This window comes from Malus domestica, chromosome 15 (genome assembly GCF_042453785.1).
Source record: "Malus domestica chromosome 15, GDT2T_hap1".
NCBI classification, from domain to species: domain Eukaryota; kingdom Viridiplantae; phylum Streptophyta; class Magnoliopsida; order Rosales; family Rosaceae; genus Malus; species Malus domestica.
Genome location: NC_091675.1, coordinates 19216757 through 19231913, shown reverse-complemented (window position 1 = coordinate 19231913; position 15157 = coordinate 19216757). Strand labels below are relative to the sequence as shown.

Genomic DNA, 15157 nt, shown 5'->3' with positions numbered 1-15157 from the left:
TGTAGAATATGTAAAGCAAAAAAAAGAGGAATTCTTGTTCACATTAGAAATTTGAAACACTAAACCAAGAAAAATTATTTGTATTTCATTTCAGATCACTAAATTTGATCTTATTATTCTCTAAAAAAAATATTACTCTTACCACATTTGTACATCTCTGATAAAGACAAAATTCACATATGTTGGTGGCCTTACCTCGAGAGATGGTACAAATGTAGTATGTATAGCATTACTCAAAAGTTAACTAGTATATGCCCATATATAAAGTGTTTGAAATTTTTTATTTTGTTTTTAAATTGAAAGAGGGAGAGAGGTTTAATTTTTTTTAATATTTTAAAATTAGAAATGTTAAAATTACCTGTATGTAGTGACGCTTGTAAAACTTTATTTTATGAAATTACGTTACTGCTTTAACTTTTTGTTGTGATAAAAACTAAATAGTCATTTTATTCTCTTTTAGTTAACAAAGAGACGTTATTAATATGTAGTTTATATATGATTAGCGATCTAATCTAATTAATCAAGTGATATGTAATGAGGGTTGAAAAAGCCTTAGGCATATTACAAATCGAAGTGTTAGACAGAGGAACATAGGGGCACTGGTGTACAGCTACTATTCAATTTCCAGTTTCTCTGACCAAAAACGCTCAATCTTATATCCAAATCCAAACCCTTCTCGCAGGTCCGTTGCTCTTCCAGTTTAACCACTTGGGTTTCTCCAATTCCGTCACTTTCCCGAGAAAGTTCAATTTTTGAAGCGAAAGAAAGCATTTTCCTGGAAAACCCAGTGTTGCAGAATACTGATGTAACCAGTTCCTTATTTTCTCTTTCAATTTCGTCCGATGACGATCGTGAACATCTGCCGGGACTCGTCCTGTCGACCATTTGAACGATGCTCCCGTTTCCTTCCCTGCCTCTCCGATCCCGGTGAGTTTTTTTTTCCCTTCAAATTTTTATTCATTTAAAAAAAAAAGGGGAACAGAAAACAAAATCTGACTGTTTCTGTTCAGCTACATAGTTTTTTTAATCGCAATTGAGTCCAGGATTTTACTTTTTGTTGTTTTTAGAGAGCTTGACTTTTTGTTGATGCAAAAACAATGTGATTTTTATGTTTTGGGTACTTTGAATTTCAGCGCGGAGGTCTGCTTTGGGATTGAAAGTTGCATTGGTGATGCTACATCTGATATACGCCGGCGTGATTTTTCTTTTTGATGGAGGCTTGATAGAGAAAACTAGGAAAGAACCATGGTATGCTAATGTTTTTATAGTTTTATTTAATCTATGTTTTAGTTGCATCACATTTTGTGGCGATAAGCATATTCATGTGCAAATTTAGCTAATTTCCACAAATGAAAATTTAGCGCAAGTGTAACTGATGAGGCATTGCCTTTTGTTTAGCAATGCGTGCATTGTATTGGGGCTGAAACTTAGACAAGTTATTTATCACATTCTGTCTGAACTAGTGGTGAAACATATGGAACTTAAGTATCAATGATCTTTGATTTGGGTACGAATGACTAAGTCATCGTATGAAAGTGTTCTATTAGTGTTTTCTGTCTTACCACTAACCCTTCTCCTTACTTGTTTTTCTTTTCTGCCCTTTTCCAGGTGTACTGCTGTATATTTGACACTCTTTGTTTTGACACTGATTCAATACTTTGTTACCTCTGGTTCTTCTCCGGGGTAAATGCCAATACACTTATGCTACCTTAAGATTGTACTTGTTTGAATATGAATAGTGAACGTTACACTTGTGTTCCAGTTTCATCTCATTGTTATTTCTCAAAAATTTGATACTTGTATTCCAATTTCAGCTCATTGACTTCTTGATTATTTGTGTTTATATTTTAGCTTTGTCCTCGATGCAATGAGGACTGTCAACGAATCCAATACGATATTCAGAAAAGCATCAGTAATCTCGAAGTAAGCGTTGCTTTCATTTATGTATTTCTGTTTTTCATATTGATAAAAATTATGGTCAGAGATCTTAAAACACAAAGTGAACTAATTCTTTGATGTCATCTTGCTGCAATGTTAAGCAAAGACAGCCTGCTCCAAGCAAAACTGGTAGCGTGGTTGTGACAATGGAAGGGAGTCAGTTGGGAAGAAGTCTTCTAGGAAATAATGCAACATCTTGGGCCAAACTTGTGATGGACTTGTATCCACCTGGAACATCTGTTAGGTATGCAATTATTCATAAGTTGTCAGAGCAGTTTCACTTTTATTGTACATTGCAAAGTGATGATTTGGTGTTTGCACGTTATTCTGTGCATTTCATCTTAATTGTGTTTGTTTGAACATAAAATAGGTAGGGGAAACAGAGTTTAAATTTGTTTCGATGCAACCATTTCCTTTCAAATACAATATTGAATGAAATAGTTAAGTATAAGAGCGAGATAAGTTCTCATATTTCACAAATATATTTGCTAACTGCTTCCTTTTGATTATTGCAGAAGTTTGACATGCTCGTACTGTAATGTTGAGCAGGTAGTACCATCTCAGTTTTACGTATTCATCTTGTCTGATACTTTTGTTTGTTTACATTATTTCTCTTGCCAACATCTTTTGAGTATGGAACAAAACTTTATAAAGGATGGAATATTCACAAAGATATACAGAGAAAATGTCTATCTTAGGAAAGAGAAGACCAATAATTAAAGATTCTCGTATTGTACCTGTTTGTGTACGTTCAGTGTTATTACAAGAGTGATTGAGTAATTAGTTATAGTTAAACAGCTCGGCATGGACAAGGGTCTTAAAAAAGTTTATCTGATTTAGAATTACGACCTTGGACAAATGAATTTCCTCCAGAAGAGTCACTAGGGCATTCGAAAAAGTATGGTTGCTGTTGAACAAGATTCTAGCTGCAATCCTCTAGATGTTCACACCCCCTATTTTTCAGGTTATGCATCAAGATTGTTATTTGTTAGTGTATAAAATTGCCCATGTGTTAATTTACTGGAAAACGAATCTATTATCTGTTTGTTGCCGTTACTCAACTTTTTATTTACCTATAATGTAAATTTGGATTATATATTTTGCTTTTGACTTATGTGCAGCCACCGAGATCAAAGCACTGCCATGATTGTGACAAATGTGTTCTTCAGTTCGATCATCATTGTGTTTGGCTTGGAACATGCATTGGTGTGGGTAACCATTGTAAATTTTGGTGAGTGATTTTGTACTAGCTTAAATTTTGTTACTGTGTTTTGCGTTCTTATATTTTATCTGTCGCCAACAGACAGAAAATATTCCATGTTCAGTTTGTGGTGTGAATGAGTACCAGTTGAATTTAGAATTGCACTTATTTTGTTATTTCAGTATCGTCTCTATTTTTCTCCAACGTATGCTTATTGGATTATCGGCTTTTCGAAAATTGTCATTTATTGGGATAGGCAATCAGTGCATTTATATACTGCACATAAAACTTTTATATATACATTTCATACGTAAAAGCCCTGATCACCACCTTCACATATTTCTATTCTATTTTATGGTTGAACTATTCTTTTTGTCAATGGTACAAAACATTCCTAAGATTGTAATCTTATTTAGTTTTGAGTCTTGTCTGATCATTTCTAAAATTGTTGTTTAACAGGATAGGCAATTGGTGCACTGAATAATGCACGTAAAACTTTTAGTTACATTTCCACACTTAAAATTCCTGATCAAGAACTTTTATGTCTTTTGGTCTAATGTTGTAGGTGGTACATTTGCGAAGAGACAGCACTGTGCCTTTGGACTGTCATCCTGTACATCACATACCTGAAGGCTAATATATCAGTCGCTTGGTATGGTATCTTTTCTGAGGTCCTTATTTCGTGGGAATGATTTAGGTTATACCCTTGTCATTGTGGTAGTACTGTCTAAGTGTTTGGTGCTCTATGAATCCATGGAGAAATAGATTAAGTTAAAACTAAAAACAGAATTGAAAAGTCATTTCTTATGGTCCTTGTGGTTTTCATTATGAAGTTTTATTTGCCCATTAAGGGTTTTCTTTACTGTGTAATTGGTATCCATTAAATTTGGATTCTGAATGTTTAATTGTCAGGTGGAAGGATGCAATTGTGATATTGCTGTTGGTTACTTTGTCAATTTCCATGACCTTTCTGCTGCTCCTCCTGATATTTCATAGGTAAAGTTTTATATTTGGCATCAGCTTTGGGTTTCTTAGATGCAAGACATTTCCTCCTATGCTATGACACCATGTTTTTATTTTCAATTTGCCATTTTGGTAGAATTACCTAATTTTAATGCTTTCACAGAACTTTTGCCATTTGTTTGTGTTATGATGCTGGCAGTAGTCGTGTTATAGTATAATATATTTAAAGAATTGGATGTCTGTTTTTTTCTCTCTCTTTCTGCTCCCCCATCCTGGCTTCGTTCTCTCTAACTGAGCACTATCACTACATAAGTCATTTACCTCAAAAGCATAACTGAAATGTATCAGTAGAACATTAATTTTCTTTTTCTTTTGCTGCAGTTATCTAGTTCTGACCAATCAGACTACCTATGAGCTTGTAAGACGAAGGCGCATCCCATATTTAAGGTTAGTTCATTTCTTTTCTTTTCTACTATATAATAATATTTGCTGTAAATAACTAAAATCGTCATCGTATGTTAAAAATATCTAGTGTCATTATATATACTTTAATACTGATTCAGTAAAAAAAAAATATGTGACATAAATATGGTTAGATGTGTTTATTATAGCTATTTGTTATAGCTATTTGTGGTTAACATGCCATGATCAACTTGTGTGATGAAAGAAAAAGAGTATAATAGTATTAGTATATGTACACGGTGTTTACGGAATCCTAACTAGCGTTGTGTTCCAAATTGTTCTATAATGGTAAGGGGTTTGCAATGACCACCAAGGAATTTAGGGTAAATTAGTTAGAAATGTGCTAGAAAAGATTAGAGGGAGAGATTTGAGATGACTATATAAAATGCATTGAGAGGGATTCGCAAATGATTACTTGAAAGATTGATTTGTAAATCCTTTGTTTATGTCTTTGTAAATATATAACGATCATGTAGTGCATTTCAAATCCCTCTATCTGATGTTTGTTGTTCATTTCTAATTCATTTAGGCTAAATCCCTTGCTAATGCAAATCCATTGTCAAACATAGTAGAATTGTTATTTGCATATACTAGGCTATGAATATTGTGTTGAGATGTGAATTAAAATAGTTAACCGTTATGCTCTTAGATTCTCAGTTCTTTTTACTTTGTTTTGATCGACAGAGGAGTACCCGAGAGGGTATATCCCTTCAGTAAAGGAGCATGCAGAAATTTATACGAGTTTTGCTGTGTTCGAAGGAGCAAATACAGACCGGAATCATTACCGACAGCGCAGCAACTTGAAGAAAAGTCTAGACCTTACACCTGTTGTGACGTTGTAACCTGTCGTTGTTGCTGACATTGTGAGCTTTGTATCATTAATTTGCCATATTTTTCCCCTCAAAATTTACAGGGGGAACTATCCGGGTGCATATCTGCGCCCGTAGATGGATAAGGCGGAACTGGTTCAAGGTCTATAGTTTGTACTTTATTTTAGGCTCGATCTTTAGGCTTGTTATAAAAAAAAAGGTTTTTGATCACATTGTTTTTGCAGGATATAAAATTCCGAATTATTTGTGCCAGTTTTATATACATAGCTGAACTCTTCCCATAAATTACCAAATTCACTCTCCTAGAACAGCTCTGCAAGTCTTTCACATCGTTCAAATGTGGTTCAAAAGTTTATCTAATGAGAATTGACTTGCACTTGGTGCATTATATTTACTGATCCTATCTCTCGCGGTATGTGTTAGTGGAATATATGGATAGAAGCGATGAAGGGCCATCGTAAAGATTATTGCTCTTTACATGTTAGGATTAATTCTCCTTGATGTAGAATGACAACCATAGAGATCATTGTTTGGCTCTTTACGTGTAACGTGTAGAGATTAAATTTTACGCATATGAAAAAAATATTTAGACACATGAATTGTTCTGTAAAAGAGGAGTCGAGTATTTTTCCTTTGGTAAATACGGCTGCATGATGCATGAAGATAGTTTGTAATTGTGTGTCTGCGTCCACACTGGTTGAACCATCCGTCAAGGTTCATCACAAGTCACAAGAGTAGGCTGGAAAATTTTCCCGAAAATCCCAAACCAAACAAAAAAAATCTTGATTTATACTGAAAAATTACCAAACCGATAATACCGAAATTTTAGGGATCCATACCGAACCAATTCCGAACTTTTCGGTATGGGAATCGGAATTACATATTCAATACTTTGGAAATTCCGAACCAAACCGAAAAAAAATGTATATATATATTTTATTTTTTTATTTTGGTGACATGCATGTTGAATGTTGAATTTATGTAGTTTGATAGTAGATTATATTAGAAATAGAAGTATGAAATTAGGTAGTTTGGAACTTTAGAACGTCAATTTGACTTTATATGAATGAATTGGTATTTCAAATGGTATGAAATTTCAAAAGGAAAACTAATGAAAAATGCTTGAAAACTTTGAGTTTTAACGATAAGAACAAAATAAAGGGTAAAGTGAATAGTACCAGAATTGATTTTTTAATGTAAACATATGGTTTTTCGTTAAAATGAAAAGTATCGGAAGCTTTTCGTTAAAGTTCTCAATTTCAAATTAGTAAAAAGTAAAAAACCTAAATTTCAATTGATATAAAATTAGGCAACAAAAATTTAGGCCAAAAACCCAAATTTTAGCCCACAACCCAAAAATCTCAAATTTCAATCTAAAAACCCAAAAGCCCAAAACTCAAAATCCAGTCCCAATCCATCCTGAAATACCGAAAATTGAGAATACCGAAATTTCGGTTTGAGATTGGTCTTCAAATTCCTATCCCCACTACTACAAAAGGGCCTTATAGTGTCATTATGTGGCGTCGGTTTAATATAATATAGTGGCGCATAAGACAGTTGCGACACTAACTGAACATGACGTCGGATTTACTGTCTCTTTTAAGCGTCATAAAATTCCTACGTCGGTTTAAGAACATATATTTTAATAATTTTTAAATACAGCGTCGCTTTAAGAAAAACAGTGTCGCTTTTAAGCGACATAAAGTATGGGTGTCGCTTTAAAGCGACACAAATTATTGTTTTTAAATATTTTAAAGCTTGCGTCGGTTCTATAAAGCGACACAAATTATTTTTTTAAGTATTTTAAAGAAACTCATCACCCAAACCCACGGCACGGATCGCAACCCTTAACCGTCGATTGCGCCCAATCCACGGTCCTCGCGTTCCCCCCAAATCTCACGTAAAGAAACACAACCCACGTATCAAAGCTCCCAAACCTCTCTATATAAACCCCCTCCACCTGACCTCTCCTACACTGTAACTTACTCTCTCAATTCAAATATCCGATCCCAAATCAACCCCTAATTTCATTTCCGCAGCAATGAATGGACGCGGCAAGGGAGGCAAGGGGCTGGGCAAGGGAGGAGCCAAGAGGCACATAAAGGTGCTGAGGGACAACATCCAGTAGGGCTCTCAAAGACCAGGTCGACGCTGCCTCTGCTCCTTCCTCAACCGCACAACAATGGTTTCACGACTTCAATGACTTGGAGGAGGAAAGCTCTGATCTTGAATATTCAGTGGACACACTTCTTTTGCTACAGAAGTCTATGCTCGAAAAACAATGGAATCTTTCTTTCGAGAAAGAAGTATTTACGAATTCAACAATAAAAATAGCAACTAACAAGAGGATAACAGTCACTTGTTCTGGGGTATCTGCTCGCCACAGGAGAATGAGTAATAGGAGGAATGCTTTCAGCTTAAACCGTTGTTGAAAGCATTTGAATATTTTATTTATGTAATTGTTATCTGAACCGACACATGGTTCTGTATTATATAGTTTATTTTATTAGCTTACGTCGCTATAAATCGACACTAGTTTCTATATTATATAGTTTATTTTATTAGTTTACGTCGCTTTAAACCGACGTTAGAGTTAATGTCGCTTTAAACCGACACTATGTAGTGTCGGATTAAGCGCACAAAGCGACACTGATAGCCTTTAGTGACGCTAGCATTAGTGTCGCTATGCCAATCCAACATTACATTGTTTAATGTCGGATTTGTGCCAAATTTTCGACAGAAATTGGGTTTCTTGTCGGATTTAGCTCCGCCGGTGATAGCTTGTATTGTAGTAGTGCCCGAATTTTTTTTATTTGGAATTTGGGATCCCATTTTTTATTTGAGATCCCATACCGGACCACCCCTAGCATTGACTTTGAGTTTGAGCAACCTTCTGAGGCTAATAAGCTCAGTTGAATAAATGTTGGTTCAAGACTTCTAACCTCTTAAAATTTGATGGTTTTAATAGAATATTTTATGGGAAGTGTTATTGGCACTCTACAAAAATTTCATTATACACTCCTTACAAATGTATTTTTCTTTCCAAATATAGAAAGTTTGGAGGATAGAATGAGATTTTTGGAATGTCAATAACAATTCCCTATTTTATACTGATTTGCAGTTAAGAAGGAACAACTTTATATATATATATATATATATATATATATATATATATATAAATAAACAACTAAGCAGTGTTCTTGAGTAATAAAACTGGCATGGTCCACATTAGACAACTTTAGTTACAATTAGGCTCTCCCACCTAACTAATTAACTTAGTGTGATCTGATTTTATAATTAGAGTGGCAACCTAGAGGGAGGACAGTCCATGGTAGATGGAATTTTCACTCTCCTTTGAATTTTCTGAATTAAAAAATGAATTAGCGTGAGAGAGAGAGAGAGAGAGAGGGAGAGAGAGAAATCCAATCTTGCGAATTTTACTTCAGTAATATTACACACCCCTAAAGATTCTACAATGTCAATTACAACATTTCCATGAAAGAAAACAGAGATTATATATAAATTGAATTATCTTTCCCATGAAATTCAGCAGCAAACTACAACTGTGAATATTTTTTTTTTCTTTCACAAAGAACAGTAAAACAAATTAATAAGTGTAAATCCACCCTTTTGTTTTCCTCTCCACAAATCCTCCCTTCAAATCCTCCCCTGAAATCCTCCTTTTGTTAGTGAGGCTTGAAGAATTTGACTTGAATCCCAGTTTGAATCACAACATAGATTCCAGCTGCCATCAAAACCAAACTCAAAGCCATCCCCAAAATTCCAAGAGACCAATTTAGCCACCACATAGGACTATACTTCTTAGGCTTGTTAATCTTGATCCACATGAAACATGGGTACGCTAAAGTCACAGGCAGTGCTATCCCTCCAACCAAACCGGCCACACTTCCCAAAAATGGAATTGCCACCGCGACGAAGAAGACTCCGAACCCAAACATTGCCCTAGCAATGCACCTCAGCCACCATGGAAGTGGAGCTTTCTTTCTGCTTGTGTATTGGGACTCCATGTGGTCAAACATTGGCATGCCATAGATTTGGAATGAGCACAGTGCATTTATCACCACAAACAAGCTTATGAGCGCTAGGACGGATTGTGACACATCTCTTGAATGGAACTGGAACACAGCTGGAAGCATTCCTCCATTTGCTGGTATCTGTCGAAAAAAAGAGCAAAACAAAATATTAAAATCTTTGAGTTAAGTGTATAGTTCATGTTTAAACATTCGTTAATTATGATCAAGACAGAAATTCTCTATGCAGAATGTCTGGAAAAAAAAAATATACGTCTGCATGTCTGTTCTTTGATAAAGAACAAACAAGACGTCTTGTGCAGGAAAGAACTGAAGATGAGGATTAGGGTGCATACCAAGTGACCATAAGCCCAGTAGCCTCCAATTGCAAGGGGAAACAAGCATGCAGCAATGATTGCATAGGACACCTTCACTCCTCTCCACATTGGCACATGTGAGGGATGTTTCTCACTAGAAGGCATGGTGGCCTGCAACACAAAAACATTGAATTCAGAAAGCTAAGTAAGTCTATGGTTGAATAATTCCATGTTAGAGTTAACTACCTAGGTGATGGGGATGTTCATGATAAGTGAACGGTTGAGAACCCCCGCACTTTTATTTAAATTTTTCTTTTTAATTTGACGTACATACGATGATGCTAGAGATATCATCCACTTAAATTATATTTTGTAGACTACATGTTGTGACGGTTAATTTTTGAATTCATTCCTTAAATCATTAAACGAGAAATTCAACCATCAATTGTCTCATCATGTTATCTGCAAAAATATGATCTAAAACATACTCTCTCAGTATTGTTTATGTTTTAAAACCAAAAAGAATCTTTAAAGATAAGCTTTTATAAAATATAAATAAATAAACAAATAAGCATGAATTTGCACAATTTTAATTTATGTAAAGCTAAAGTTTCATGATTGGTCATGGTTGGTTTTAATTCAATATTCAACTGGGAAAACTAAGCTATTCCAATTGCTAGATTAGTTGTACTGTATCTGCATGTGTCTTGGCATTCTCAAAAAAAAAAAAAAAAAAAAAAAAAAAAAAAAATGACAGTTGGATTCTTATTCATTTGAAGATGCTCAAGTTGGTCAAAATTGTCACTTTGTATGTGTAAAAGCAATATGAGAAGTCTCAATTCTGTTAGATTTATTGTTAGGAAATTGCTTGGCCTCAAAGAAAAAGTGCGCATTTAATAATTCACCTAGTTAGGCATCAATTTCTGACTTCAAAAACCCTGAAAAAAATATATATTGACCAATTTTGCAGGTTCTCACTGGCCAAAGCATTGGGAGTCGAAAGAACCAACTCAAATTAATCTGTAAAATTATTTAAATTAAAATTTAATAATTAATTAAGACGAAAATTATCAATTACCTGAATCTCAAGGATGAGATTGTGACCTCTGAAGGCGAAAGCAATGATCCCAAGGGCATTGAGCACACTAAACACCCTCTCCACATTAGTCGCAGATTCAATGGGATCATATGAAACTCCAGGAAGCCTGCCTTCTGATACAGAAATCACCCAAATCGCTGTACAGTACCCAACTGCAGTGAGAGCTCCGATAAGTGAAACTCCAGCTATGGAGTTCAAGTTTGGCAGCAGAGATAGCAGCACAGCAGCACATGTGAACACCAAGTACCATTCAACTGTTGTCAATGGCTTAGAGCTGCATGCGGCCCCACATAAAGTTTGGAAGAAGAGCTTGGAAGTGCCTCCACCAATCACTATTAAGGCCACGCAGGTGCCTCCAGATAGGTACATGATCGGAAACATCCCTAGCCAATTTGCTATTCTGTCACCTGCAACATTTTGTATACATAATCAGTCACTCTAATGGTGCAGAAAGTTGAGTTAGAAAAAGTTGATGGACTTGGGTTGTAATATTATGAAGTTTGATTGGAATCGTACCATAGGTGAGACTAAAGAGCTGTATGTATCTGCTGTAACGTACTCCAGTTTCTACATTCTCGTGGAGATGAACCAGTATCCATAGGGTGTAACTTTGCCATATGAATGCTAGAGTCAAACAGATTATACCCCAAGCCCTGCAATCAATCACAAAAGAGGAGAAAAACCCATAAAACTATCATAAGCCATAACTTAAAATTTTTGTAGCTCTGAAAAATTAAAATAGTCTAACATGTTACGTTGCCATCCTTTCAATCTGAGTCATGGTGAAATTACAGTCCAGACTGACAGTCTGGCAACATCAAAAGTTTGCAAAACGAGTACTAGTTCCGGGTTTAATTTGGAGGGTCTTACCAGCCAAGAATTGTGAAAGCAACAGGAAGCACCAAAGCTTGAATACCAATCCCAGAACAAAGTGTGTGGAAGGCAGCATAGTACTTGTTCCCATTTCTAGACTCAGTGATGGGAAGCCAAGCATCCTCAGGATCAAGCCTAGTCATCTTCAAAGCCTTCCTGACAGGGCTACCAATGGGAGTGATGAACCTTGGAGTCAAAGACATCCTTGGAGTCCTTATTCCGGCTGGGGTTCTAGAGCCCTTGGGGGTCTTACTGGCAGGCACAACAGCTCCTCCCGCTGCTGGTTGATCTGAGGCTCCATCGAGAAGCGGTGACCTAGACAAAGACGGTGAGTTGTACTGCAAAGGCGGGCAAGACACCGCAGGCTGTGGAGCTACCGGAGGTTTTGGAGCCCCACCAGCCCGCCTCGGTGTTATGGGAGCTGAGCTAATCTCTTTTGCTTCTACACTCATTTTTTATATTTTGGTTGTGTTCTCCTATTTTGTTCTTGCTCCTTGCACTCTATTTATCTCCCTCTGTGGCTTGGAGAGAAAACACAGAGAGCAGAATACATATAGGGGAGGGGAATAATTCAAATAGTAAAAGACGGAAGTGGCAAGGTACAAGGAAAGAGCTGGTGGGCCTTGTTTGTGAAACTGCTTTGGAGTCGATGGTCTTTGATTCGTTTTGGACAACTTTGTATGACCATGAGAGAGAGAGAGAGAGAGAGAGAGATTGCATTAGTTGGAAAGTAATTAAAGCAATTGTTTGACGGGCAATATTGACTGCTTATTTTTCTTGCTTTATGCATTTAAATTGTTTTGGCATATATAATATATAACGTACGATTTGGAGCTCCATTGTTAAGGTTACTTGAGCATGGGGTATGACTTGGTCAACGTATTACCCCTAAGGCCATCTCCAACCGATGGTTGGCCAAAGGGCTAAAACCTAAGGCCATCTCCAACTGATGGTGGAGATGGCTCGTTTTAGCCCTCTGGCCCTCCAAGATCCTCCAAGATATTAATATTTTAATGAACAGTACATAACCATATTTGTCTCCGTCTCCAACCGAGGGCCAGAGGGCGATAAGGTCAAACATAATTTATTATTTAAAAACTACAACTTAAAATAAAATGAAACAAATTTTGTGAAATAGAAGTTATAGGAAAAATGGAATTTAAAAAAAATATGAAACAAATTTTGTAAAATAAAAGTTATAGGAAAAAATAGAAGTTATATGAAAATTTTTGTAAATAAAAAATAATAATAAAATTGTAAAAAAAAATAAAAAAATCAAATGCAACGGCTACTAGCCGTTGCATTTGATTTTTTTCTTAAGAAATCATGTCGGTTATAAATGTATTACTGTCGATTATAACTGACAGTAATACATTTATATTAAGTATTATAATGTATTCATGCCGGCTATAACCGATAGAAATAACAAAACATTAAAAAAAAAATGGCCAGCCCCGGGCTGGCTGCATGCAGCCAGCCCTCCAGCCTTTTCCGATTCCATGGAGCCCTCCCAGATTCCAGAGCCTTCTGGCCTAGCCCTCGGTTGGAGACAGTTTTCGGGCTATTTTCGGCTCTCTTGCCCTCTGTACCCTTCGATTGGAGATGGCCTAAGGAAATAGTGGGAAAGAGGCCAAAACGGCTATTATTATTTTAATTTGTAACTTAGGGTTTTTTATTAGGAGTTTATATTAGCATGTGGATATTTTGAAAATATAAGACTTCGAAAAACAGAAAGGAAATGCAAGTTGCTTTCAATGATGAACACAATGGTCAATATAAGCGTTCTTTTGGAATTGGAATTGGACTTTCTTAGACCCCAAAGCATGAAGGTGACGAAAAACAAAGTCTCCTGCTGGTGACTTTGTTGGCTGAATGAGCCATCAGCGATGAAGGGAAAGAGATAAATTGGATTTTTTTAGTAGAGCGACTCAAATGAAAATGACCTCTAATGTTATTTTAACATGCTATGATGATGCATGCCAACATACATTTGCCATTATTTACTCCAAAACGCAACGTGCATGATTGTTTTTATATTCTTATTGACATACATGAACCTTATGCAGATTAAATTGTCATGATTGATAAGACATGTTTGGTTAATAGAAATGGGAGAAGGAATGAATTAGAGAACTTAGAAATAGGGGAGGTACGGAAATAGAATCGGATCACTAGCTATAGCCCCTCTAGTTGATCTGATTCTTAATGTTTAGGTATACGATTACGGAAAATTAAAGGATAACACACACTTTTCTGATTCCATATATGTTAGTAAACATAAGGGAAGATTAAGTAGTGAAATAGTCTTTCGTAATTAATGCAAGGAACTTTATGAATAAAAATTCTTCCAATCTCTATTCCCGTAAGTAAACATGAGACCAATCTTACTAGAAACAATAATAAACAGGTGAGGTCAAAATTGAAAATTCTCACAAAAGAATCAATTTCTAGGTTAGGGATTTGAGATTTAGTAGATTGCGCAAAATTTTCAGTTTTTTGGAAGAACGTAGTGTTTATATCATAATAAAAATGACTATTTTTCTTGCTATTAATATGTCAAAATCACGTAACGAGAGAGTTAAAAAGAAGATATGCTGAACTACATGATATAATTTCTTTTTTACATGTTATTATGTGGTGATTTCATTAGAAATCCAATAGCATCTTATCCAAAAATAATTGTTTAATAACAAGACAAATCACTCCTTGTCTCTTAGTAGGCATACAAATGGATCGCATTCTCTAGTCAGATTGTATCTAGTCAGTCTATTCTCTGGCTCAATTAGTTAATACTTGAGATTATATAGTTTTCAGTTTTCACTCCTTCAGAACTTTACTTCATCCTATAATCCTAGACGAGGATGTGTTGTTTTCGACCTACGTGACTTGTTGACCAATCAAAACCGTTTAGGACCAGACAACATATTAACCATCTCAAAGAGCAACTCAACAATTATGTGACACAATTGTTCAGGTTTACAAAGACGAGTACCTCCACGAGTCAGATCAAAAAGATTTGAATCAGCTCCTTCGCAAAGTTGAAGACCGTGGGTTTCCGGGCATGATAGGGTCATTAGACTGCATGCATTGGGATTGGAAGAATTGTCCCACCGGATGGCAATGAGGCTTTAGCGGAAGGTTGAGAAAGCCAACTGTTGTGTTAGAGGCGGTTGCCTCATATGACACATGGATCTGGCATGCTTTCTTTGGAGTCCCTGGATCAAAAAATGACATTATAGTTCTTGGGCGTACACCCCTCTTCAATAACTTGACGGATCCAAAAATGACATTATAGTTCTTGGGCGTACACCCCTCTTCAATAACTTGACAGAAGGTAAAGCACCTCAACTTGACTACTATATCAATAATTGTCAATACAATATGGGGTATTACTTGGCAGATGACATCTACCCAAAGTGGGCGACACTTGTCTAAGCAATTCC

The 15157-nt window shown here is 35.9% G+C and overlaps 2 protein-coding genes across 3 annotated transcripts; one reads left to right on the top strand and one right to left on the bottom strand.

Moving 5' to 3' along the window:
• Positions 1–558: 558 nt before the first annotated feature.
• Positions 559–5646, top strand: LOC103401029 (protein S-acyltransferase 10). Of its 2 annotated transcripts, none has more exons than XM_008339732.4 (11): positions 559–927; positions 1134–1248; positions 1609–1683; positions 1852–1923; positions 2045–2182; positions 2454–2487; positions 3060–3169; positions 3705–3791; positions 4052–4135; positions 4484–4549; positions 5249–5646. In XM_008339732.4, exons 1-11 carry the CDS (start codon positions 843–845, stop codon positions 5421–5423), a joined length of 1041 nt encoding a protein of 346 aa, XP_008337954.1. In that variant the 5' UTR covers positions 559–842; the 3' UTR covers positions 5424–5646. The 2 variants fall into 2 exon arrangements, with proteins under 2 accessions (XP_008337954.1, XP_008337955.1); XM_008339733.4 differs by having other exon boundaries at positions 561–927; positions 2040–2182.
• A 3161-nt stretch (positions 5647–8807) lies between these two features.
• On the bottom strand, positions 8808–12309 carry LOC103401028 (lysine histidine transporter-like 8). The gene is made up of 5 exons (XM_008339731.4): positions 11712–12309; positions 11358–11494; positions 10821–11248; positions 9782–9913; positions 8808–9569 (listed from the first exon to the last, which is right to left on the bottom strand). Exons 1-5 carry the CDS (start codon positions 12164–12166, stop codon positions 9081–9083), a joined length of 1641 nt encoding a protein of 546 aa, XP_008337953.3. The 5' UTR covers positions 12167–12309; the 3' UTR covers positions 8808–9080.
• Between the last annotated feature and the right edge of the window lie 2848 nt (positions 12310–15157).